This window comes from Rhinoderma darwinii, chromosome 8, assembly GCF_050947455.1.
Source record: "Rhinoderma darwinii isolate aRhiDar2 chromosome 8, aRhiDar2.hap1, whole genome shotgun sequence".
In the NCBI taxonomy this organism is placed as follows: Eukaryota; Metazoa; Chordata; class Amphibia; order Anura; family Rhinodermatidae; genus Rhinoderma; species Rhinoderma darwinii.
In genome coordinates, this window is record NC_134694.1 from 110,274,378 (window position 1) to 110,302,307 (window position 27,930).

General features: G+C 47.1%; 1 protein-coding gene across 2 annotated transcripts; it reads left to right on the forward strand.

The window, feature by feature from the left end:
* The first annotated feature begins 35 nt into the window (after positions 1-35).
* CAPNS1 (calpain small subunit 1) lies at positions 36-27,365 on the forward strand. Of its 2 annotated transcripts, none has more exons than XM_075836318.1 (11): positions 36-172; positions 10,584-10,727; positions 11,815-11,848; positions 12,658-12,747; positions 12,878-12,935; positions 13,512-13,576; positions 14,524-14,592; positions 18,531-18,609; positions 22,702-22,818; positions 25,330-25,388; positions 27,072-27,365. In XM_075836318.1, exons 2-11 carry the CDS (start codon positions 10,597-10,599, stop codon positions 27,096-27,098), a joined length of 729 nt encoding a protein of 242 aa, XP_075692433.1. In that variant the 5' UTR covers positions 36-172; positions 10,584-10,596; the 3' UTR covers positions 27,099-27,365. The 2 variants fall into 2 exon arrangements, with proteins under 2 accessions (XP_075692433.1, XP_075692432.1); XM_075836317.1 differs by lacking the exon at positions 36-172 and adding an exon at positions 5,715-5,839.
* Positions 27,366-27,930: the final 565 nt, after the last annotated feature.

Sequence of the window (27,930 nt, forward strand, 5' to 3'; positions counted from 1 at the left end):
TCCCTCGCAGTCGCTGCGTTGTCGTGTAGCGTTGTTGTCGGGCCTTTTTATTGGTGGAGAGGCCGCCGGTGTCTATTGTATAGACCGGTGGACTAGAAAAGTGGATTACCAGCTGTCTGAAAGTGCTCCTCCTAGCGTCGCCTGATAGTTCACGACAGCCGGAAAGCCACAGGTGCAGCACGCCACTAGTATTACATGGCATTACTTCACCCACAGGGGGTCATTTTAACATAATATGGACACTTAGATGAGGCATTAAGTTAAATTCACAGACTATAAAATGTCATCTGCGGAACTAGCCTGATAATCCGCTGCACGTGTCACATCCTGTGAATAGGGTTTTGTATGACTTTGTTGCAGATTTTTGGTGCAGATCACTTACCCGAAAATCTGCAACAAATACGTGTGGGAAGCCTAAGTAGCATACTGCATACATTTGTCATATAGAAGGTTGTGGTTATGTGAATAGAGCTTTGTTGGTTTTAGTCTTCTAAATATGAAAACAAAAATGTTTATTCACTGACTGCAAACAGAGTTCTTAAAAATATGGGCATTGATACACAAAGTCTATTAGAAAATTGCAGAACCCATGACTGGAAGTAGCGCAGAAACTGAGACAGAGAAGCTCCATTATGAGGAGGCAGATAAATCAATATATCACAATGACCATACACCATCTATAGGGGACGGGTCCAGGGAATTAAACATCGATTTAGAGACAAGAGGGGTGACCACCAAGGCCGGTTATTCAATCACCGATCTGGGACGCTATGGAACATGTGATCACGGGGACAGGGAAGGGACAGCTCTGCTGTGGGACATGCTGAACTTCAGGTATTTTGGGCCCCCGGGCGTTGATATTTCCGGGCTCCATTATGGGGGCGGATATTAACTCCTGTAGTGCTGAAACCTCCGAGACGTGCAAGCGTGATCATAAAGTCATGCTTCTCGGGTAAGGAGGGGAGTGGCGCCTCACCAAAGGTGCTGTGTACTGGTGCCAAGGTGCGGTGCACTGGTGCCAAGGTGCGGTGTACTGGTGCCAAGGTGCTGTGCACTGGTGCCAAGGTGCGGTGTACTGGTGCCAAGGTGCGGTGTACTGGTGCCAAGGTGCTGTGTACTGGTGCCAAGCTGCTGTGTACTGGTGCCAAGCTGCTGTGTATTGGTGCCAAGCTGCTGTGTATTGGTGCCAAGGTGCTGTGTACTGATGCCAAGGTGCTGGGCGTTGGCATCAGTGAGCAGTAAAGACTTGTCCTCCCCTTTTGAAAGCCAACTAGGCCTGCTCTCCTGAAGATACAGGGGGTGGCGCTGTCAGCAGTTTTGAGACCTAAAAACCACTGACGGATTATGGGTTTTCCAACCCCTAAGATTAGGTTCCTACAGAATCACAATATTAATAAAGACTTTAGTCTGAGTTCACACTGAGCGGATACGCTGCATAAAGTTACACTGAGTATCCTCCCCGGTAGCCGAGGGGAATTAGAAAGCTGTGGTGCAGTTTTTCGCCCGGAATGTCGCGCTGCGGAAAAAAACTGCAGCATTTAGCCGGCCTCCTGGGATGACGTTTCACCCCTGGGGACCGCTGCAGCCAATCTCTGACGTCATCCAGGCCGGCCTCCTAGGATGACGTTTCATCCCATGTGACCGCCGCTACAGTCTGTGATTGGCTGCAGTGGTCACATGGGATGAAACGCCATCCCAGCAGGCACGGCCTGGAGGAAGAAACACAGACTTCTGGGTAAGTATAATATTTTTTTGTCTGAGCTGTGTTTTTTTGTGGCGGAATCACTTCGATTCCGCCACCAAAAAAAACACAACTGCTATTTGTTTTGCAGGTTTTACCTCCCCATTGAATTAAACCCGCAACAAATAAGCAGTGATGACGAAAATACAATTGACATGCTGCGGAATAAGATTCCGCACCGCAGGTCAATTTGTAAGCGCTTTTTCCGCTCAGTCTTTACGCAGCGTGTGGAGGAGATTTGTTCTATCTCATCTACTTTGCTGCTACTGTGCGCCGTTACCGCACCGCTGGTCACTTGGGTTTACCTCCGCTTCTTGTTGTCATTGCTGCGTTATGTCAGCCTGGCAGCCAATCACTGGCCTTCTCAGTAAAGTGTTATATATAGTGGCAGTCACGTGACATGACACAACGCTAGACAACACGCCATTGTGCGTGACAAAGGAGCCTGCTGACCATGAGCGAGGGAGCAGTTCTACATTTTAATGGTAAGTATATTATAAAATGCAAAGGTGTAACTTGGGCCCCGGAGCAAAATCTGTAACAGGGCCCCACCAACCATAATACTGGTATCATCTTATGTGGCAGAGCAGTCTTTAGCCCCCCCAAAGGATAAAGGGCCCGAGTGCGACTGCTACCTGGCGGAGGTGTCTGGCGGCAGCTTTACTCCTACTCCCTATTGGCCGAGCACGTGTATGGGGGAATTGGGAGGAATAAGGGTATGTTCACACGGCGGGGGTCCGTAACGGCTGAAATACGGGGATGTTTCAGCCTGAAAACATCCCCGTAAATTCAGCCGTACCGGCATGTGCAGGCGCTTGAACGCCGCGTCAATTACGGCCGTAATTAGCGCTGCTATTCATTGGAGTCAATGAATAGCGGCTCCAAATACGGCCAAAGAAGTGACAGGTCACTTCTTCTACGCGGGCGTCTATTTACGCGCCGTCATTTGACAGCGGCGCGTAAATATACGCCTCGTGTGAACAGACAAACGTCTGCCCATTGCTTTCAATGGGCAGATGTTTGTCAGCGCTATTGAGGCGCTATTTTCAGACGTAATTCGGGGCAAAAATGCCCGAATTACGTCCGTAAATAGGCCGTGTGAACATACCCTAACTGTTGCCCGAATGAGCATTCGGCTGACCGCTATCTGAAGTGTATGGCCAGCCTGATAATTGTGAATCATCCTATAAGAAATAGACCCTAGTATGAAGCGATTGGCTCTAAAGTCAGCTCCAAGGGGCATTGTCTTTTGCTGGACCTTTGGGGCCCATTATCGTCACTCGGGCCCCTTGACAATCTGCTGGGCACGTCTGATCCTGCGACCTGTCACAAATTGGTAGTTGGAGGGTCTGAGCACAATGACTGCTAAGTGTTAATCCCAAAGAGCAGAACAGATTTTCAGTTTCGGGTTTAATGTAAACTGAATCTTCTTTTTGTCTAAACATTTCTTTGCGTCGGCGGTCAGACTCACGTCACATAAACCGCATTCCTGGCACGAAGGGAGACGTGGGGAATTGTTCTGGACCAGAGTCACCTGTTCTGTCGTGTGAGGAAAATGCTAACGTCACGAACTGTAGGAAGCCGTCAGTATCTGATGTCCCGCTTATAACGGCAGCTACAGTTATAGTGGATGTAAAGTGAGGTCACGCGAGGGGGCACAGGCAGGCCTGGCCGTAGAAATGGAGCTTACACTGCGTGGGGCCCTTATACGTATACACTCCCAGGAGCAACCTGATAGCGGAGCAGAAAAAACATCTGACTCCATTGTCATCACCGGTCAGTGAGCCCAGGGATTAATAAGACTGAGCGCGCTCCATAGAGAGATCTGGTCCGCTGTTATATGGCCGCCCTGATCTGTAGGATATCTATAATCACTGCTGGACAGGAAGAGGAAGCTGGAGACCGGCCACTGGGCAGCCTGGAGAGATGAGTAACCACTCCGAATCAGATATATAACCCCTTCACCGCCAGGGGTGTTTCCATTAACACCTTCACTACCCTAGACCAGCAGTGGTGATAGTAAGTGCCACTGCCAGTGATCGGTGGCAGCGGTCTCGGGCCGATATATAAAACGTCATCGCTACTGCCATGTAAACAAAGACTGGTGGGAGACCGCAGGAGCATCGGTGCTGGAGCGGCAGGGAATTTTGTCAGGCGGGTATTGTTTTTCGTTATTTGATCACATATGCTGCTGTCAGGTTTTTTTTAGTGCATTGACAATCTTTTATCCCCAATATACCATAGATAACCAGGGATGTTATTAAGGAGCTGTCCAAGATTAGAGTCTTCCTTAAACTGCGCCACTCCTGTCCTCAGGTTGTGTCTGGTATTGCAGCTCTGCTTCATTGAAGCGAATAAGGCTGAGGTGCAATACCACACACAACCTGTGGGCAGGTGTGGCACTGTTCTTGGAAAAAAGCATCCATGTTTTTTCTAATCCTGGACAACCACCTCACTTCCCTTGACCACCAGAAATTCTTCCATTAACCCTTTCAGTGCCCTAGACAACCGGATATATTACCATTAACACTGTCACCACCCTAGACCGACCTCCCGGGATGTTTCCATTAACCCTTTTACCATTCTAAATCACCATGGATATTATTACTGACCCCTTCATTACCAGGTATGTTATTATTAACCATTTTTCTTTCTACCCAGATCACCAGAGATCTTTCCATTAACCCTTCGCAGCCCTAGGCCATATCTGACTGATGGATGCTGGTCCCACCTATGTCCAGAAAGAGGGTTCACCGGACCCTGCCCCCCCCCCGATGAGACTGAGAATGAATGGAGAGGTGGCCGGCTGTTTCCATAACTCCCTGAAGTAGAATGGAGAGACGTGCGGCCACCTCTCCATTCATTCTCCGCCTCGATGCGGCAGCTGGCGGGCACCATCCCAGGCGGAACGAGGGTTGGGTGAACCCTGTTCTGGACATGGGAATGGGACCTGCATCTATCAAACATTTATAGCATATCCCTATGGCACTGTGGGTGGTACTGGGAAATACCTTTGCCTACTGGGATGCTAAAACGCGTCAAGTTTGGTTTACTAGACCGTGCACCCGCGGCCATAATACGAACGATAGCATACAACCGCATTATAGCCATCTGAATGAGGCCTTATTTTAGACACAACTGGAACTACCGTGCATTACTGCGTGCATTTCATATCATAATACGGTACGCGATCTGTATTGTATTGTGGTTAGCACTTTTTCATATCGGGTGCTGTATATATTGTACTATATACCCCCCCCCCCCCTCTGAAATCAGTGGGAAAGATATATCAAAACTGGTATAAAGGAAAAGTGGAATAGTTGCCCATGGCAGCCAATCAGGTTGCTGCTTTCATTTACCAAAAGGCCTCTGAAAAGTCAGAGGTGTAATCTGATTGGTTGCCATGGGCAACTACTCCACTTTTCCTTTGCATCAGTTTTTATAAATCTCCAATGTGTTTATGGGAAAATATGGCCGAAGATATGGCATCCAATGGCGCATTAATTTAAAAATCAGAACAAAAAAATCACCGCCATATACAGTCCTATGAAAATTCACAGGTATGTATGACAGCCATATTCAGAATACATGAGATCGCGAACACTTCAATGTACATGCGAGCAATGTTTTGGTTATTGGGACTTAGTGGCTGGTACAGTTAATTGTGTAAAGATGTCTCTCTAGTACAGTCTGCGGATAACTTTATTTTAGGTGAATGCTCTGTAAGTATGCCCTGGGTGTGGAGCACAGCAGTTGTCATCACTTTCCCCGCATTATCACTGCAGCCCACACCCAGCTCTCCTCCTGTTAGCTATTTATGTCAGATTGTCAGTGTCTGCATCCCCGCAGCCATGTTGTGTAAGGTTATGTGTATAGAGTACAGTATATTGGTCTTCACAAAGATGGCGGCTGAGTGTAGCGGAATAAGAGACACTGAGAAGGCCGCTGGTTGGCCCGCATACTACTTAGTAGGCGTGGTTACTCTGTGGGCGTGTTAGCTGCTGTCAGGACCGTGAGTCACCCGTCCCGCAGCCGCGCCCTGTCCGGAACCGAGAAGGAGAGAACAGCGGGGAACCCCGGAACCAGCGGCGAGGGAGGGTGAGAGCGGCGTATACCGGGTGTCTCGTATGTAATACATGTATATATTTAGTATGTTGTGCGTGCATCATTGGTATCTGTATACGGGATTATGTGCGTGTCATGTATATACGGGATTATGTGCGTGTCATGTATATACGGGGTCATATGTGTATATATGGGATTGTGTGGGTCATGTATATACGGAGTTATGTGTGGGTCATGCGTGTATATATACGGGAATGTGCGGGTCTTGTGTGTATATACGGGATTATGTGTGGGGCATGTGTATTTCTAGTCGTGCCACTTGTTGCGGCCGAAGTCACCGCGTAGCCCTTGTCTACATCATTAAAAGTCGCCCACCTCTTTATACATCTGGAGAACTTTGAATTGTAAATTTGCGCCAATAATTTACGATTTTTTTTTTCTTTTTTCTTTCTAACCTTTTGATAAAAGTAGATTTCCAGCTTGTCCACGCCCACTTTCCTCGCTGCTTTTTATTTTTTGTCAGGTGTTCGGCTGGGGCTACTTGGTGGCGTTGGCTGCGCACATGACGATAATGTAAGTGATTGTGGCCGCGTTTGCCACCTGCAAGTTGCTGTGACCATCGTAAGAAATGCAAATATTTTGCGCAACGTGCCCACATTCACTTGCATTACTGCTATGTACGCAGCGCTGCGCGACACCGCGATCTTTGGATGTGCGGCGTGTCATGGCCGACGTCGCTGTGTAGCCGTAGCTTAACTCAATAATCATCATTGTGCAGTTAGGTGACGTCACGTGTATGTGTGTGCGTGTGCAGTTGGGTGAACTCATACGTACTAGAGGATATTTTTTTTCATTAAAGGGGTATCCACAGGACAGGTGATAATTTTCTGTTGGCTGGAAGCCCCACCAATCGCGTCATCGTATGACATCCGACCTCCTCTGTCCGGTCGCCGGTCGGTGCGATCTCGCGCTATGACGCTGGCCTAGGAGTGTCTGGAGGAAACAGCCTCATGCTGATAGGTCAGAGGCTCTCTGCTAGCTCCGCCCATTGTGAATCACTGGCGCTCAAAGCCACTTAGCTAGCCAGCGGTTCATTTACATATTGTTCAATAAATAAAGAGGGGGCCAACGGGGGACGCAAAAGTAAGGAACAAACCCCGCTAGACTCAGAACGGCAATTGCGCGAGTCTATTAACTTCGTTTGTAGGGACTAGGGACAGGGACTCTTTAAAATGTTTCCTATTTTTAGGATCGGTTCTAGAAGCCTGACCCTAGTGTGAACATGGCCAAGGACAGCTCAGAACTGGCGGTGCATCTGTCACAGGCATTAGTTTTCATACTGTACGGCGGAGCTATACGTGGGGGGGGGTACCAAGATGGAAGCCTCCGACGTATGCAACGGTACAAGCATAGGCCCACCTACGGTTAAGAAAATAATATACTGCGCAGTATTATCGAACTGTACGGAATAGTGTGGAATAGCAGAGCCGAACATACAGGTAAAAGCAGGTGTACAGACAGCGCCAATTATGTGAGTCTAATAACTGGCGTTGTAGGAGCTGCTGACCGGTCCTCTGTGTATCCGCCCTGGTCGTCGCAGGGAATCCCGGCCGAAGAATCGCACCAAATTGTGTTGCAGTTTTTCAGCCATGTTGTGGGCTGCGGAAATCCGGCACTGAAATAAAAATATTGTTGCTTACCATGGCAACGCGTCCCTCCGACGTCCCGCAACCCCGGGGTGACGTTACATCCCATGTGACCAGTGCAGACTGTGATTGGCTGCAGCAGTCACATGGGATGAAACGTCCTCCCAGGAGGCCGGCCTGGCCAAAGAAGCACAGAATTCTGGGTATAATTATTTTTTTCCTGAGTTGCAATTTTTACGGCGGAATCGCAGCTTTTCGGCCGCAAAAATCCCAATATTTGCTGTTTGTTGCAGGTTTTACTTCTGCATTGAATTCAATGGGGGAAACCCGCAGCAGAAAAGCAGCGGAGACACAAATACAATTGACATGCGGAATAATAAAACGCCGCACCGCAGGTCCATTTCTGAGCGTTTTTTCCTGCTCGTGGTTTACGCAGCGTGCGGAGGAGGTTTGGTCAGATCTCATCATCCTCTGCTGTTACTGTATTATGCTAAATTAGTTGTGGAAAATCCGCAGTATTTACGCTGCGTGTGAATTTATACTTCTCCCTCAGGGTAAAAAGAGAACAGTCCGATTTTTTTTTTTTGCCTGGAATTCGGGACTCTCATCCGCAGTCATTGCTTCCCTAATGAGCATCAATGCCATAACCCCCCCCCCCCCGGAAGGGTCCCAAAAAGCCCGCTTCATCCCATCAATCCCAGGCGGCCCATGACTACCACCGCCCAGGTGATAAGAATCGGGGGGCGCCCGGGCTCTAGTCAGAAGTTGGCAGACTCATTCGGAAATCTCTGGCTCAGTAATGATAACCGGATGCGAGGGATCAATCTTTCCTGTGGACGGTCATGTCCCCCCCCCCCCCTTCCAATCCAACAAGCTTTCCAAATATTTATTCTATTTTGATGAGGTGGAGACAAGCGGCTTCTGGTGCTACTCCTCTCCAGGAAAATCAAAGGTGCGGACATGTTGTTATAATCTAATTTGTACTGCACTAGTTTCCCCTCATGAGACATTGGGCAGACCCCAGTTAGATAAATGATGCTCTATGGATTTCAAAAGGCCCAGTCCTTTGTTGTCCTGGAGATAAGCAGCACCAGATGCATCAGGCAGCCCCTTATCTCTCTCTCGTTATGGCTGTGTACATGCACAATCAGCATACGTGTCTATAGGGTAGTCGGGGGGAGATAGTGGTTGACTTGTATGTTACGTGGATTCGCCTGCAGTCACCACACCCTGCTTGTCATATCCAGAATGAAGCCGTAGCTCCCGGTTCCTGCTAACCCATCCCCCGTTTCTGGAATCGCTCAGGACTAGTATTGTCATGAGGTCCTGGCTGTAAGCCGGTATATACGATGAGCCCTGTACTCCGCTCATTCATAGTTTATCATGGGGACATATATTGTATGTGGACGGACCGGTTCCCCTGTACATTGAGGGGGCGGGGGTGTGTGACTGGGTTGGAGGGGGTTCTATTATTTACCAGGGAGAGGTTACCGCTCCGCATTCCTCACCGGCCGGGCCGGTGCTGTATGTGCATTCTTATATAGCGCCGTATATCTGCAGCCTGTCTAGAGGGATCAGCGGTGTCTAGAATGAATTGGTATTCCGTCAATTGCTGCAGGGCAGATTTTACCTCCCTCGTCCAAGACCTTCCCTTACCTGCCCGACCGGTTCCTCCATCCAGAATACTGTAATGACCTACAGGTGTACAGTGATCGCAGGGCGGGGTCCGTGTCAACCTAGTAATGACAGAAGAGCAAGACTGTGTATATTTGTCTATAGAGGCTGCTACGCGAGCGACTGTCCGTGAGCGATTGTCTATTAGCAAAGTCATTCTGAGACTAGACTTCTATATGGGATCTATGAACGTAGCCATCAATGTATGGCCAGCGGGGGTCTCGCTAATCAGCGGCAGAGCCTGAGCGCCGCTGCTCCTTAACTGCAGTACCCGCCACAGTCCTGTCTTTAAAGGGGCTGTCCAGTCCCAAAAAATCTGATGGCCTATCCTCCGGATAGGCCATCAATATCTGATGGGTCGGGGTCAGATTCCCGGCGCCCCCGCTGATAAGCTGTTTTGATGGGACCGCAGTGCTCGTACACACTTGTATCCGCGGTTCACAGTATTACAGCCTTCTCCCAGATCGGCGCCTGTGCCGGGAGTCAGACCCTAACCGATCCGCTATTGGTGGCCTACCTGGAGTATAGGCCATACATTTTTGGGGACTAGACAACCCCTTTAAGACTGACTTGTACTGCGGCTCCACCGCGCTCAGCCCCATTCACCTGAGCTGCAGCTCTCGGCACCTGCTACACTGGGTTTCCTACTTTTTCTAGTAACGGGCTTAAAGGGGTTGCCCAGAATTAGGAAAGCGATTGCTTTTTTTCCCCCCAGAAATGGCTCCACCATTCTTTAAGTGAAAATAAATGAGCTGCAATACTAGACTTCACCTTTGGACAAGAGTGGCGCTGTTTTAGGAAGAGGAAAAAAAAAAAAAGCTGATTTTTTTTTTTTTCCCCCTCCTTAATCCTGAACAACTTTTAAAGGGACACTGCGCTTGGGAATTAAAAAGAAAATAAAAACACATTTTGAGACTTTAGTGGCTCCTGAAACCTGCTCCCGCCATGATAACACGAGGTGGTACGTAACTTGTTTGGTCTCGATAGCAAACATGCCAGTGGGTGAAGCGCTTTCCCAGAATCGGCGCCACTCTCGTTCATTGGCTGTTTCTAGTTTGGCAGCTCATCCGATTCAGCAATACCAGACACGAGCCATGAACAGCACAGTTTCTGGAGAAATAAAACGGATCAGGGCATGTACATTGGCATCTAAAATAAAGGATGAAGCAACTTCGCAAATAGTCGTGATTAGAAATCTCCAACCGTATTGTGTACACAGCTCCTATGCAAGCCTATGGGAACAGGCTTTAAATTAAACTTGTGAGTAGTGTAACTCTGCAGTCGTGTGATGGCTAAACAACATCCCGTCTATGGTGTTTGTGGGGGGTGTAAAATGAGTTAGTCGTAGCCTCTGCTTGTCCTCCTGGGAGTTGACAGCCCCTCTGGGCCCGCTTTATCCGCTCAGGGCTGGTCATGTTTTATGTGCTAATTATTATTTATTTATTTTTTATTTCTAGGTAGACTGCAAAAATGTTTCTGATCAATCGATACATGGGAGGAGGAGGAGGTGGCGGAGGCGGTGGAGGTTACTTTGGTGGAGGCGGTGGTGGTGGTGGCGGCGGCGGCGGGGGAATCTTCGGGGGGATTCTCAACGTCATCAGGTAAGTAGCGGTACAGATGAACCTTCCGTAATTGCAGTAGAGGGGTTTTAGTGATACTCGTCAAAGGGGTCTGATTATTTTTTTTTCTCTTGTGGAATCTGCGCCGCTCCTGTCCATGGGCTGCGTCGGACAGATATCCAAATTGCCAGAATGGGACTGAGCTATGATACCAGATTCAGCCCGTGAACAAGAGTGCCGCTATTTTTCTGGTCACAGATTACCCTTTTAATATCCATGCCTGAGGCAATTCGCTGATCGCCACCAATCCGGGGAAAAGGATGATTTTGCTGGAGAAAGATGCGACTTCCTATACGTTTCCCCTGCAGCGGCCACTACAGGGAAAATGTAGTATTACATGTGGCCATTAAAACGGACTTGTGTGTGTTGGAGCGAGAGCCCCCTCTGGTGTCCACATGCCCTAAAAGAGTAAATGCAAGGAGGTTGTTGTGATAAGACATACCTATTATACCGCCACTAGGTGGCTTCACACTGTTTTTATGAAAAACGCCACTTTTTTGTAGCTTTTTTTTTTCTTCACAAAACTGCAGTGAGATGTTAGCTGAAAGTCACTGCTGAAATATTGAATGCACTGCGAACGTTGCGTTTCTATAGGTGCCATTTTTTTCTTGGGTTTTTGGCTCGGTGTAGTTTTTCTTCCCTAGACTTCAATTTGTATTTTATTTTTTGCGTTTTTTTTTCAGAATAAACCTTGTGTTGCAATGAGGACTTCTTGCGTCACATGATTTGCAGTGTAAAAAACGCCACAAAAATAAACGCAGGTAGTAAAGCGCACTATTTGCAAAAAAATTCCACCCAAAAAAATTTTTACTTAAAAAAAAAAAAATTTACTTCCCCCCCCCCCCCAAAAAAACTCCTAGTGACACTAGCCTCGGCCAAATCGTCTCAAGCTGTTGGAAATGAAGTTCCCCCAATTGCCTTTTGTAAACTCTGGACAGATAATTTTGATGGTGAATTGTAGTATTTGGGGTTTTTATCCTATTGACCATTATTTATATGTCGGAGCAGCTGGTACTGGGAGTTTTTATCTTCTTGTGATCTGTAATCTCTCGGTTTCTGTTCTTCACAGCGACGCGGCTGCAAACTACAACCCAGATCCTCCGGTGAGAGAATATTACACTTCCTGCTTATATAAGGGTCCCATATATTGTTGGGAATACTCAGGTGGTCCTGGCGTTACTGAGTCCGCTCTACACGAACCTTATGGGCGCTTACTTCACCCACTAACCAGCCCCTAACATGCGCTTTGAAGTTGTTGCAGTTTTCGCTGTAGAAGAAGGACCTTTTTGGATTTCCTATTGATCATCCCATTGAAAAAAAAGAATTACCCCCCCCCCCCCCCCCCATCTGCCTAAAATGTCTGATAACAGGGAACGATAGCGATTGTATTCAAATCCACAGCAGGTTAAAGATAGGCTTTAGATTTAGGGTATGTTCACACGAGGGCGTCCGTAACAGCTGAAATTACGGGGATGTTTTCAGGAGAAAACATCCCCGTAATTTCAGCCGTAACGGCATGTGCAGGCGCTTGAACGCCGCGTCCATTACGGATGTAATGGGCGCTGCTTTTCATTGGTGTCAATGAATAACGGCTCCAATTACGCCCCAAGAAGTGACAGGTCACTTCTTTGACGCGGGCGTCTATTTACGCGCCGTCATTTGACAGCGGCGCGTAAATATACGCCTCTTGTGAACAGACAAACGTCAGCCCATTGCTTTCAATGGGCAGATGTTTGTCAACGCTTTTAAGCCGCATTTTTCGGACGTAATTCGGGGCAAAAACGCCCGAATTATGTCCATAATTAGTGTGTGTGAACATACCCTTAGTGTTCCTGGAGCACCCGGTCTTCTCTCTTTGCTTCAGCCGCACACTGTTCCTTATCTCTGCTTAATTATTACCCTCCCCCTCCAGCCCCCACGGAGCCACATTTCTGTCGTTGAGTCAAACGAGAGCGAGGAGGTGCGACAGTTTCGTCGGCTCTTCACCCAGCTGGCCGGAGAAGTAAGTAATGGGAATGTATTGGCATGAGTTCCAGGGTTGGCACCGTCGGTGTTGTCATAGGGAGGTTGTTTAATTATGCACGGCTCAGTTGTCCCCGCGATTTCTGATGTTGACTCCTTGGCTTCTCTAGGACATGGAAGTCAGCCCGACCGAACTGATGGGAATTCTCAACAAAGTAGTTGGACGACGTAAGTATTCTGCGCTCATGGGGATGTTCTTGCTTTGTTGTGTTTTTTTTTTTTTTTTTTTTTGTAATTTTTAATTTTACATAATTAAATGGAAAGTTCACATTAAACAACCAGATTACAGAAGCCTTATTCTCCATACCACCTGCCTGCAAACTTGGGTAGATTCATCTGCCCTCATTTACCAAAACCATATATATAGCCATTGCCCCCTCCCAATTGTGTTGTGGGGGTCGCTGATTAGCTATCTGAGGAAGCCTCCTCCCTTACACCCTCAGGGACCACAGTCACTATTGACCGCAGCACCTAAGGGGTTAAACAATTTTTGACTATCTCGGCCATGGCCACGACAGTGTCAATCACAGTGGTCCTCCCATGGGTAACGGCGTGGACACCGCTCCTGTCCCTGCGCCGTAAATATACAACAGGTTAAAGCATTTACAGAGTAGGAAGGGGTTAATGACGTCCCTCTCACCAGGAGTAGTCTCCTTTCTCCATATGGAACCGCCGGTACGTGTATATAGACGCTGCGCGTTCTCTTCCCTCCAGGGAGTGACTGTAATCCGCTTCTCTTTATAGATCAGGACCTGAAGACGGACGGGTTCAGCATCGATTCGTGTCGCAGTATGGTGGCAGTGATGGACGTATCCTTTAAGGAATTGTATACCGTGCCCGTGTTTGTACCGGTTACAACCTTTCTTTCTGTTTTATTACTACAGTGAAGTTCATTTAATTCGTCATTTGCTTTTGCAGCAGAACTACGATAAAATTTGGAAACCCGTATGGCCTTACTAGGTCCTATGGACATCATTGAGGGGAATCACATTGTCAGGAGCCCCTCTATAAGCCTGGACGGAGAGTCGCTGACAAACTCAATCTCTTCTCCTTTAACGTTTTCTATGACCTTTTGACAATCCAGAATATTGGATAATCCAGTTCATATCTGGTCTAATCAATGCCGGATTAAAGGAATTTGTACTTAAAAATGTGTCTGCCCAGTACAGCAGCCAGTAAGCCTGGGGGGATTAGGGGTGGGCTGATGTGTTTATCAGGATCAATGAATATATAGTGAAATTCCTTTAATCTGGAATTTGATAATCCAGCACTTGGTTCCAGTACAGAATATGTTGTGAAGTTTTAAGAACTGGAAGCGAAAGACGGAGCAGTCAGAACTAATAAGGAAATTATAAATCTGAGTGAACCCCTTCACTGTGTGCGCTGCTGCGAGCAATTATTATTTATTGCTAAAAAAGGTTTAAAAAAAAATAAAGCAACTTTGTAAGCCGTTGCGATTAAAAAATGGTTTGCCGTTTTGTGTATACAGCTCTTATGCAGACCTGTGTGTGTCCATGGTTACAAACTACAAACAAACCCTGTGTAGTCAGATCCTGCCGTCATATACTTGCGTTTTTTTTTTTTTCTTACAGCCGACAGCTGTCACAAAGGTCTTCATAGAAGCTGCATACACAAAACGGGTTTTTAATAAGTTATCTGCGAAGTTGCTTTATTTTCGGCTGTATATGGTGGAGTACACGGGACTATTACTGGATGCAGACGGTTGATGGGTTGATTTCTTAACGCCACCGTTCAGAGTGACAGCACTGGCAAATTGGGCTTTGAGGAATTCAAGTACTTGTGGAACAACATCAAAAAATGGCAGGTAAGAAAAACGGCAGATGGTAAACAGACTGCACACATGGCCGCTGTCCCATCCGATGATTGTAGGGGGCAGTAATGAGCACTTAGGGGAGAATGCTCTCATGCATTTCATAAAGAAGCTTTGCAGCATCTGAGGTGTGTATAATGTTCTGCAGCAGCTGAGGTGTGTATAATGTTCTGCAGCAGCTGAGGGGTGTGTATAATATTCTGCAGCATCTGAGGTGTGTATAATGATCTGCAGCAGCTGAGGTGTGTGTATAATGTTCTGCAGCAGCTGAGGGGTGTGTATAATGTTCTGCAGCATCTGAGGTGTGTATAATGATCTGCAGCAGCTGAGGGGTGTGTATAATGTTCTGCAGCAGCTGAGGGGTGTGTATAATGTTCTGCAGCAGCTGAGGTGTGTATAATGATCTGCAGCAGCTGAGGAGTGTATGATCTGCAGCAGCTGAGGGGTGTGTATAATGTTCTGCAGCAGCTGAGGGGTGTGCATAATGTTCTGCAGCAGCTGAGGAGTGTGTATGATCTGCAGCATCTGAGGTGTGTATAATGTTCTGCAGCAGCTGAGGGGTGTGCATAATGTTCTGCAGCAGCTGAGTGTGTATGATCTGCAGCAGCTGAGGTGTGTATGATCTGCAGCAGCTGAGGTGTGTATGATCTGCAGCAGCTGAGGTGTGTATAATCTGCAGCAGCTGAGGAGTGTGTATAATCTGCAGCAGCTGAGGGGTGTGTATAATGTTCTGCAGCAGCTGAGGGGTGTGTATGATTTGCAGCAGCTGAGGGGTGTGTATAATGTTCTGCAGCAGCTGAGGGGTGTGTTTAATGTTCTGCAGCAGCTGAGGGGTGTGTATGATTTGCAGCAGCTGAGGGGTGTGTATAATGTTCTGCAGCAGCTGAGGGGTGTGTTTAATGTTCTGCAGTAGCTGAGGGGTGTGTATGATCTGCAGCAGCTGAGGGGTGTGTATAATGTTCTGCAGCAGCTGAGGGGTGTGTATAATGTTCTGCAGCAGCTGAGGGGTGTGTATAATGTTCTGCAGCAGCTGAGGGGTGTGTTTAATGTTCTGCAGTAGCTGAGGGGTGTGTATGATCTGCAGCAGCTGAGGGGTGTGTATAATGTTCTGCAGCAGCTGAGGGGTGTGTATAATGTTCTGCAGCAGCTGAGGGGTGTGTATAATGTTCTGCAGCAGCTGAGGGGTGTGTTTAATGTTCTGCAGTAGCTGAGGGGTGTGTATGATCTGCAGCAGCTGAGGGGTGTGTATAATGTTCTGCAGCAGCTGAGGGGTGTGTATAATGTTCTGCAGCAGCTGAGGGGTGTGTATAATGTTCTGCAGCAGCTGAGGGGTGTGTATAATGTTCTGCAGCAGCTGAGGTGTGTATAATGTTCTGCAGCAGCTGAGGTGTGTATAATGATCTGCAGCAGCTGAGGAGTGTATGATCTGCAGCAGCTGAGGGGTGTGTATAATGTTCTGCAGCAGCTGAGGTGTGTATAATGTTCTGCAGCAGCTGAGGAGTGTATGATCTGCAGCAGCTGAGGGGTGTGTATAATGTTCTGCAGCAGCTGAGGGGTGTGTATAATGTTCTGCAGCAGCTGAGGGGTGTGTATAATGTTCTGCAGCAGCTGAGGGGTGTGTATAATGTTCTGCAGCAGCTGAGGTGTGTATAATGATCTGCAGCAGCTGAGGAGTATGATCTGCAGCAGCTGAGGGGTGTGTATAATGTTCTGCAGCAGCTGAGGGGTGTGTATAATGTTCTGCAGCAGCTGAGGGGTGTGTATAATGTTCTGCAGCAGCTGAGGTGTGTATAATCTGCAGCAGCTGAGGAGTGTATGATCTGCAGCAGCTGAGGGGTGTGTATAATGTTCTGCGGCAGCTGAGGGGTGTGTATAATGTTCTGCAGCAGCTGAGGGGTGTGCATAATGTTCTGCAGCAGCTGAGGAGTGTGTATAATGTTCTGCAGCAGCTGAGGGGTGTGTATAATGTTCTGCAGCAGCTGAGGAGTGTGTATGATCTGCAGCAGCTGAGGGGTGTGTTTAATGTTCTGCAGCAGCTGAGGGGTGTGTATGTTCTGCAGCAGCTGAGGGGTGTGTATGTTCTGCAGCAGCTGAGGGGTGTGTATGTTCTGCAGCAGCTGAGGGGTGTGTTTAATGTTCTGCAGCAGCTGAGGGGTGTGTATGGTGATGATCTGCAGCAGCTGAGGGGTGTGTATAATGTTCTGCAGCAGCTGAGGGGTGTGTATAATGTTCTGCAGCAGCTGAGGGGTGTGTATAATGTTCTGCAGCAGCTGAGGAGTGTGTATGATCTGCAGCAGCTGTGGGGTGTGTATAATGTTCTGCAGCAGCTGAGGGGTGTGTTTAATGTTCTGCAGCAGCTGAGGAGTGTGTATAATGTTCTGCAGCAGCTGAGGAGTGTATGATCTGCAGCAGCTGAGGAGTGTGTATGATCTGCAGCAGCTGAGGGGTGTGTTTAATGTTCTGCAGCAGCTGAGGAGTGTGTATGTTCTGCAGCAGCTGAGGGGTGTGTTTAATGTTCTGCAGCAGCTGAGGGGTGTGTATAATGTTCTGCAGCAGCTGAGGTGTGTGTATAATGTTCTGCAGCAGCTGAGGGGTGTGTATAATGTTCTGCAGCAGCTGAGGGGTGTGTATAATGTTCTGCAGCAGCTGAGGTGTGTGTATAATGTTCTGCAGCAGCTGAGGGGTGTGTATAATGTTCTGCAGCAGCTGAGGTGTGTGTATAATGTTCTGCAGCAGCTGAGGTGTGTGTATAATGTTCTGCAGCAGCTGAGGGGTGTGTTTAATGTTCTGCAGCAGCTGAGGGGTGTGTTTAATGTTCTGCAGCAGCTGAGGAGTGTGTATGTTCTGCAGCAGCTGAGGGGTGTGTTTAATGTTCTGCAGCAGCTGAGGGGTGTGTATAATGTTCTGCAGCAGCTGAGGTGTGTGTATAATGTTCTGCAGCAGCTGAGGGGTGTGTTTAATGTTCTGCAGCAGCTGAGGGGTGTGTATAATGTTCTGCAGCAGCTGAGGTGTGTGTATAATGTTCTGCAGCAGCTGAGGTGTGTGTATAATGTTCTGCAGCAGCTGAGGGGTGTGTATAATGTTCTGCAGCAGCTGAGGGGTGTGTATAATGTTCTGCAGCAGCTGAGGTGTGTGTATAATGTTCTGCAGCAGCTGAGGTGTGTGTATAATGTTCTGCAGCAGCTGAGGTGTGTGTATAATGTTCTGCAGCAGCTGAGGGGTGTGTATAATGTTCTGCAGCAGCTGAGGTGTGTGTATAATGTTCTGCAGCAGCTGAGGGGTGTGTTTAATGTTCTGCAGCAGCTGAGGTGTGTTTAATGTTCTGCAGCAGCTGAGGTGTGTTTAATGTTCTGCAGCAGCTGAGGGGTGTGTTTAATGTTCTGCAGCAGCTGAGGTGTGTGTTTAATGTTCTGCAGCAGCTGAGGGGTGTGTATAATGTTCTGCAGCATCTGAGGGGTGTGTATAATGTTCTGCAGCAGCTGAGGGGTGTGTATAATGTTCTGCAGCAGCTGAGGGGTGTGTTTAATGTTCTGCAGCAGCTGAGGAGTGTGTATGGTGATGATCTGCAGCAGCTGAGGGGTTTATGATGTTCTCCAGAATGGTATAATAATCCACTGCAGCTGCTGATGAACCTCTTAAAGAGCAATCATTACATACCAGCTAATCAATGGTTGACACAGCAGAAGGATATTGCTGCAAAAGTGATCTGTGATAAACTGCTTCTGCAGCAAGAGATAAGCAGCACCTATGTAGCGCCCCTGATCTCTGCATAATCGTCAGGTTCTGACATCAGAATGTGATGTTTATATGAATATTTTCTAGAGACTTGTCAATGTAGAATTTGGTCTGGTTGATAAACGTCAAACTTTTAGGTGCCTATGATTTTCCAGTTATATTATATTGATTTTCCCCCCCTTTTTTTGTTTTTTTAGGCAATTTACAGGAGATATGACACTGACCGATCAGGGACTATTGGCAGCAGCGAGCTGCCCGGGGCTTTCCAAGCAGCAGGTGGGTCGATTCTCCACTCCACACAAATCACATTTATTTTAATGGAGAGAGGAAGAGAAGGTGGAGGGGTGGGGGCTCGGAGGTCACACTGGTTGTACCCCGACTTTAAGATGTGTGTGCTGCCAATATCCTTTGTTATCCTCCTGGAAATGTATGAGTAAATTTACAACTGCTCACAGTTTTAGGGTATGTGCACACACACTAATTACGTCCGTAATTGACGGACGTATTTCGGCCGCAAGTACCGGACCGAACTCAGTGCAGGGAGCCGGGCTCCTAGCATCATACTTATGTACGATGCTAGGAGTCCCTGCCTCGCTGCAGGACAACTGTCCCGTAATGAAAACATGATTACAGTACGAGACAGTTGTCTTGCAGCGAGGCAGGGACTCCTAGCATCGTACATAAGTATGATGCTAGGAGCCCGGCTCCCTGCACTGTGTTCGGTCCGGTACTTGCGGCCGAAATACGTCCGTCAATTACGGACGTAATTAGTGTGTGTGCACATACCCTAAAGGGGTTTTCCAGTTCTAAGAAACTGATGGCGGGATAGGCCATCAATATCTTATTGGTAAGTGCCCCTGCCGATCAGCTGTTTTAAAGGGGCCGCAGCGCTCGTACAAGCGCTGCTTCCCCTTCATTAACTTTACTACTCACACTGAATCACAGACACTTTTCTTGTAGTGGTGGTTCACGGTATTACAGCCTTCTCCCATTAAGCTGGTCGGTGGGGGTACAGAGAGTCTAAACCTGACCCATGAAATATTGATGGCCTATCCCGAGGATGGGCCATCAGGACTGGACAACCCCTTTAAGACACTCTACGGACACATCCTATTGACGAGAGGAATGGTAACGCCCAGTTGTCAATTCATTCATACATTTCCAGGAGGATTAAAAAAAACATCACAACATCTAAGAACATATTCTCTGGAATTGGTATTTTATGTCGAATTCAAGTTTTTAAAAAAAATGGAAGTGCCAGGAGGGCTAACAGATCCTCTATACTACACCACACAGGAGAGCTGACAGCTCCTCTATACTACACCACACAGGAGAACTGACACATCCTCTATACTACATCACACAGGAGAGCTGACAGATCATCTATACTACATCACACAGGAGAGCTGACAGCTTCTCTATACTACACCACACAGGAGAGCTCACAGCTCCTCTATACTACACCACACAGGAGAGCTGACAGATCCTCTATACTACACCACACAGGAGAGCTGACAGCTCCTCTATACTACACCACACAGTAGAGCTGACAGATCCTCTATACTACACCACACAGGAGAGCTGACAGCTCCTCTATACTACACCACACAGGAGAACTGACACATCCTCTATACTACACCACACAGGAGAGCTGACACATCCTCTATACTACATCACACAGGAGAGCTGACAGCTTCTCTATACTACACCACACAGGAGAGCTCACAGCTCCTCTATACTACACCACACAGGAGAGCTGACAGATCCTCTATACTACACCACACAGGAGAACTGACAGCTCCTCTATACTCCACAACACAGGAGAGCTGACAGCTCCTCTATACTCCACCACACAGGAGAACTGAGAGCTCCTCTATACTACACCACACAGGAGAACTGAGAGCTCCTCTATACTACACCACACAGGAGAACTGACAGCTCCTCTATACTACACCACACAGGAGAGCTGACAGCTCCTCTATACTACACCACACAGGAGAACTGACACATCCTCTATACTACACCACACAGGAGAGCTGACACATCCTCTATACTACATCACACAGGAGAGCTGACAGATCCTCTATACTACATCACACAGGAGAGCTGACAGCTCCTCTATACTACACCACACAGGAGAACTGACACATCCTCTATACTACACCACACAGGAGAGCTGACAGATCCTCTATACTACACCACACAGGAAAGCTGACAGCTCCTCTATACTACACCACACAGGAGAGCTGACAGATCCTCTATACTACACCACACAGGAGAGCAGACAGATCCTCTATACTACACCACACAGGCGAGCTCACAGATCCTCTATACTACACCACACAGGAGAGCTGACAGATCCTCTATACTACACACAGGAGAGCTGACAGCTCCTCTATACTACACCACACAGGAGAGCTGACGGCTCCTCTATGCTACACCACACAGGAGAGCCGACAGCTCCTCTATACTACATCACACAGGAGAGCTGACAGCTCCTCTATACTACACCACACAGGAGAGCTGACAGCTCCTCTATACTACACCACACAGGAGAGCTGACAGCTCCTCTATACTACATCACACAGGAGAACTGACAGATCCTCTATACTACACCACACAGGAGAACTGACACATCCTCTATACTACACCACACAGGAGAGCTGACAGATCCTCTATACTACACCACACAGGAGAGCTGACAGCTCCTCTATACTCCACCACACAGGAGAGCTGACAGCTCCTCTATACTCCACCACACAGGAGAACTGACAGCTCCTCTATACTACACCACACAGGAGAGCCGACAGCTCCTCTATACTACATCACACAGGAGAGCTGACAGCTCCTCTATACTACACCACACAGGAGAGCTGACAGCTCCTCTATACTACACCACACAGGAGAGCTGACAGCTCCTCTATACTACACCACACAGGAGAGCTGACAGCTCCTCTATACTACACCACACAGGAGAGCTGACAGCTCCTCTATACTACACCACACAGGAGAACTGACAGATCCTCTATACTACACCACACAGGAGAACTGACACATCCTCTATACTACACCACACAGGAGAGCTGACAGCTCCTCTATACTACACCACACAGGACAGCTGACAGCTCATCTATACTACACCACACAGGAGAACTGACACATCCTCTATACTACACCACACAGGAGAGCTGACACATCCTCTATACTACATCACACAGGAGAGCTGACAGCTCCTCTATACTACACCACACAGTAGAGCTGACAGCTCCTCTATACTACATCACACAGGAGAGCTGACAGCTCCTCTATACTACATCACACAGGAGAGCTGACAGCTCCTCTATACTACATCACACAGGAGAGCTGACAGCTCCTCTATACTACATCACACAGGAGAGCTGACAGCTCCTCTATACTACACCACACAGGAGAGCTGACAGCTCCTCTATACTACACCACACAGGAGAGCTGACAGCTCCTCTATACTACACCACACAGGAGAGCTGACAGCTCCTCTATACTACACCACACAGGAGAACTGACAGCTTCTCTATACTACACCACACAGGAGAGCTGACAGCTCCTCTATACTACACCACACAGGAGAACTGACAGCTTCTCTATACTACACCACACAGGAGGGGAGCTGACAGCTCCTCTATACTACACCACACAGGAAAGCTGACAGCTCCTCTATACTACATCACACAGGAGAGCTGACAGCTCCTCTATACTACACCACACAGGAGAGCTGACAGCTTCTCTATCTTGATCATGAATCATTCCTGATTCAGGAGTGATGGATTTGACCCTTTTTGAGCTGTCAGGAAGCAGTAACTTGGGGTAATACTATAGATCCAACGTGTGACTGATTTTATCTGTTAACTTTTATATACACAACATCATTCAGATTAGTACAAAAAGGAAGGATTTGATCCAGCACTGCAATGGTGTGATTTAAAAAGGAACGTGTTCCCAATTTTATTGGTATCAAAAACCTTGTTTAAAAATTCGGTAACAGGCTTGGCGTCAAGGCAGTATGAATGAATGCCATGATTAAGAGCACCAGCCGTGCTCGAAACGCGTAGGCCTATTACACCTACCAAATACTGCCTTGACGCCAAGCCTGTTACCGAATTTTTAAACAAGGTTTTTGATACCAATAAAATTGGGAATACGTTCCTTTTTAAATCCCACCATTGCAGCGCTGGATCAAATCCTTCCTTTTTGTACTATTGCCTACCGTGGACCGTTGCGGAGATCCGGGCGAAGCAGGACTGTCAGGCGGCGAGCTGGAGGTTTCCTCCCCCTTGTATTACAATCATTCAGATTACTAATCCTGCTCTATAATCCCTGCTATTCTTTTAGGATTCCAGCTAAATGGTGAATTGTATCAGATGATCATTCGTCGTTATTCTGATGAGAGAGGCGATATGGACTTTGACAACTATATCTGCTGTCTGGTGCGGCTCGACGCCATGTTCCGTAAGTAATACTACACTGGTTGGTTAAAGGGGTATTACAAATATTTTTGGTAAACTCTGTCCCTCTGCTCGCCTCTCAGATGTGTACAACAAAGGACAAGGGACCACTCAGTTCACTGTGTAGCGACCTGAATGGTCGGATCTCATTGATCCAACACACATATAACATTTCCTATGTAATGCCCCTTAAAGGAACAGTGTCACGAAAAAAATATTTTTTAGATCAATTTGATTTTAGTGTTTTATTAAACCTTTTTTTATTTATTTGTGTGTTTGTGTTTTACTTTTTTTTATTTTTTCTTCCATATGGGGCTGCCATTTTTTTTTCCATCTCTGTATGTGTCGATTAACGACACATACAGACATGGAATACGGCACATAAAGTCCCATAGTGAATGCGAACGGGGCCCGTTCCATCCACTATGCTGTACGCCGTCTGTGTGGGAACGGCGCATGCGCCGCTCCCACACAGTCCAAGTTGAACTTTGCGACGTCCTGTGGACCGGAATTCGCGGCCGGACAGTAAGATTACTACTTCCGGTCGCGGCTTCAGGACTTGTGCACTTGGAGCGGCGGTAGCAGACGGAGCGGACGGACCGGAGGGAGCGGCGGCGGCAGGAGCAGGTAAGTTATTTCTATGTATTTTCGTGTTTGTGTGTGTTTACTACTGTATGTTAACCTTCTACACTGTGTGTTAGCTCAAAAAATGGCGACACACAGTGTAGGAGGTTAGACCGTTCAATCCCCTCGTTTCTCCCGGCATTAGCCAGGATAAAGGAGGGGGGATTCTGTGAGCTCACTAGAGCGAGTAAGTTTTCTCAAATTTTGCAGCATAAAGCAATTAGGTTGCTTTACCACATGCCAATGCTGCAATTTTGGGAATTGCTCCATCTAGTGACCAGCACTGGGAAATATTATAAATTAAAATCTTATTTATAATATTTCCTGACTTACAAAAATTTACAAAAATTAGAACAATGTTTAATCACCTACACACTAATTGTTTAACTAAAAAAAAAAAGTGTTCTGTCTGTGGGATGGAGCATGACACAGGGACTCTGGTGTTTTTTGAGTCTCTATCATGTAACACCCCCTTGTGCCTTGTTTAGTGTATACCTATTGCCTGGTGTTCTGTTATTTGGGTTGTCTCAGAGAGATCCCCTTTCAAATTTTTTCCTTCCCTTTTTCCCATCCCTTGGTTGAACTTGATGGACAGGTGTCTTTTTTCAACCGTACAAACTATGTAATATGGAAGCCATAGCAGTGATCAGCTGATCGCTCCGGCTCCCAACACCTTCGGTAAACAGCTGACTTTACCACGGCAACCGGACCAGCCTGGCGTTTCTTCTGCAATGGCCACTGCACAGGAAATGTGGTATTACATGGCGGTCATTCAGATGAGTAGTATTCATGTCCTACATGGATGGCTCAAGGCCTTCAGAATGGGAGCCAGACATGGCTGATCCTAATTTATACCCACAGCAAACGCTAAGGGAACTGTTAGGCTGCCCCATATACATTCGATCTGCTGACATTTTTATGACGTGTTTGGTCCGCCTACTCGTCCTTTTTATTTATTTCCTATTTACTATAAGGGGTTTTCAGTTGTTCACATTCTTATATCACTGTATGCATATAGGGGTCTGTTTAATAGGAAGCTGGGTAATCTCTTGTAAACAGGAATACCAGGCGGTTATCCAGACTAAGGACCTTTCACCCCGGCCAATTATCAGGAAACGATCGTTCACATAACACACGATCCTGCCCTGTGTAAACAGAGCAATGATCAGTCAATAGACGGGCTGACGCTCGTTCATCGGCTGATTTTATCATTTCTGCAGCCTAAAATATTATCGTTCTCGGCAGCACATCTTCCTGTATACACAGACGCGCTGCCGACATGATAGAAATGTAAGGGGACGAGCGATCGTAGTAATGAGCGCTCCTCTCTATACTAGCTCCTTGTGAAAGGAGCAAATGAGCGCCGATCAACGAGCTGCCTCATTGATCGGCGCTCGTTACGGCCAAAATGGGCCGGTGTAAAAAGACACTAACATGGGATATAGTGGACATACAAAATCCATTCATGGCTATGTTGCCTGGTGCGATTCAAACCTATGGCTCCAGTAATGCAAGGAAACGGCGCTGACCACCGAGACACCCAACTTGGGCTCATTTATTGACTAATATTTCGGCCACCGTTCCAAGGGGCAGCTGCAATCTGTTACATTTTTTTTCCCCATCATAAACCACGCTCCTCTTGTCCATTGACTGTCAGATATTGCATTCAAGTTAATGGGCTGAGCTGCGATACCAGACAAAGCCACTGGACGAGATTGCCACGGCTTCGCTGTAAAAAAAATAAATAATTTCGTAAAACATTTTTAATTCTGTGTTTTTTGCTCTCAGTCAAGTCATAGACCGGGGGAGGGGGGCATTGATGTCTGGATACTCCTATGCAGGAGGAGCGTCATGTCCAGCTGTATTTACATGTCACTTTCTTGCCTTCCAGGTGCTTTCAAAGCTTTGGATAAAGATGGAGATGGGAAAATTAAAGTGACAATTCAGGAGGTAAGAGCTTTAGTGACGCAGATTTAGCCACGATCAAACACGCAATGTGATAAATGTTCATTGTTGAAATCCTGGTCTCCAAACATGTATGTTATGCCCTTAAAACTAATTCTATCGAATATAATAACTGCAAAATCGTTACCCTTAAAGAGGCTCTGTCACCAGATTTTGCAACCCCTATCTCCTATTGCAGCAGATCGGCGCTGCAATGTAGATTACAGTAACGTTTTTATTTTCAAAAACGAGCATTTTTGGCCAAGTTATGACCATTTTTATATTTATGCAAATGAGGCTTTCTAAAGTCCAACTGGGCGTGTTTACTTCTTTTACTAGCTGGGCGTTGTGAATAGAAGTGTATGATGCTGACGAATCTAGCTTCTGGCAGTGCAGAGACACACAGCGTGTCCTCGAGAGATCAAGCTGTGACGTCACTTCCTGCCCCAGGTCCTGCATCGTGTCGGACGAGTGCCGATGTGTCCTCGCTCGTCCGACACGATGCAGGACCTGGGGCAGGAAGTGACGTCACAGCTTGATCTCTCGAGAACACGCTGTGTGTCTGCACTGCCAGAAGCTGGGTGGTAACGAAAAGTGGATGATGCTGATTCGTCAGCATCATACACTTCTATTCACAACGCCCAGCTAGTAAAAGAAGTAAAAGAAGTAAAAACGCCCCGATGTACGCACAATACACGCCCAGTTGTACTTAACTTTAAACACGCCCAGTTGGACTTAAGAAAGGCTCATTTGCATAAATATAAAAATGCTCATAACTTGGCCAAAAATGCTCGTTTTTAAAAAAAAACAACGTTACTGTAATCTACATTGCAGCGCCGATCTGCTGCAATACGAGATAGGGGTTTGAAAATCTGGTGACAGAGCCTCTTTAAAGGGCTCTTCTACCATAGTTAGTTATGGCTAGGATATACCAATACATCCTGATCCGTGAGGGTCCGACTTCCAAGACCCCGCTGATCCTGATTATGAAGGGGCTCAAGTGCTGTGGCGCCACAGCTACGCTCCCGGCCATACAATGTACTGGATATGACAGCACAGCCCTATTCACTAAAATTGTGCTGTGTTACAGTACACAGCGGGTGGCCGGGAGCTAAGCTGTGCAGAAGGGGTCAACTACTTCTGTTCTTGGGATAAACGGGGTACCAGAGGTCAGACCCCCCCCACTGATCATAATGTTATAGCATATCCTAGCAATAAGCCATAACATTAGCACATGGGAATATCGTTTTAAATACTTGCATTGCACCGTGTGACAAGTTTTTATCCTAATGGGGTTAAAGTTTAACTCCAGTTTACATAAGGAATCAATCAACTTAAAGTTGAGAAGCCTTTTTGATTACTTTTCTTATCTTGTATTGATCCCGAGTTACAACCTGTTTTATACTCCAGAGCTGCACTCACAATTCTGCAGGCTTGAAAGCTCCCAGCGTTCCCTGCTGGCCCAGTGTATGCACAAAGCTTACTCTGGTAATTTGCCTTCTGGGCAGTGTCCTCTTTACACTTAATGTCCCTAAAAAGCTCTTATCAATCTTAGTGAATTGATCCGCCGGCGCATAGAATATAACGGACAGGATGATTCATGGGAACCTCAAACATTGATTCATCAGCGTCACTCGCCTAACGTGACTCATGACGGAGCTTGACATTTCTGATTCTGTTTCCCCGCAGTGGCTGCAGCTGACCATGTATTCATGAGCCAGGAGAAGACTCGGAGCTGTGAAGACCTCTCCCCTCTGTCCCAGCTGTAAACATGCCTGAATATTTCTTTTATTTTTTACACTCCTTATCTTTGTAAACTTCAGTAGGCAAAATATTTTACACTTTAATATTGGAATATCCGCACTGGGGCCCCAGTAATGGTTGGATCCGGACTGACTGGCATCATGTTCTGTGTGATGATTCTGCTCTTATATGCTCTGTAATGCCAGGTGAATGACAATAAATCCGACCAGTCCAACCGTCCAGGGACTACTTTGTATACAGCCAACCTGTCGTGTACATAGCTGATGCGCCGTTCATGGAAAGTTGGGCTCATTGAGGTCTCTTGGCCCGTACGGTACTTCTCATGTGCCTCCAACTTAAAAAACAAAAACAAAAAAAAACAGCTGTTTCGTCACAAGCCGTATTAGAGTTACGGGAGAATACCTCAGTAATATGGCGGCAGGGACCGTAGTGAGCTGTATGGAGTCCGTGCACCGTCATACGGGGTCTGCTGACTGCGTGACCACTGAAGGTGAATGTCCAACATGGAACTTTATAGTATATCTTTAGGCTGAGTTCACACGTCGCAGGTTTTCAATGCAGGTTTTAACCTTTGCAATGCCACGGCTGAGAGCCACGCAAATCCGCCACTTGTAAACTCCCACTTGGGGTATGTCCACGCAGAGTTTTATTGGCTGATTTTGATGCGGAATAGACGTGTTTTTCAGGATGGCTTTTTTCTGCTCGCTGAATGCGTGTCCTGCTCGGTCTTGGGACGGATTTCGCCCTTGAACCTTCCATTAAAAGCAGAAAGAAACTGCGCTGT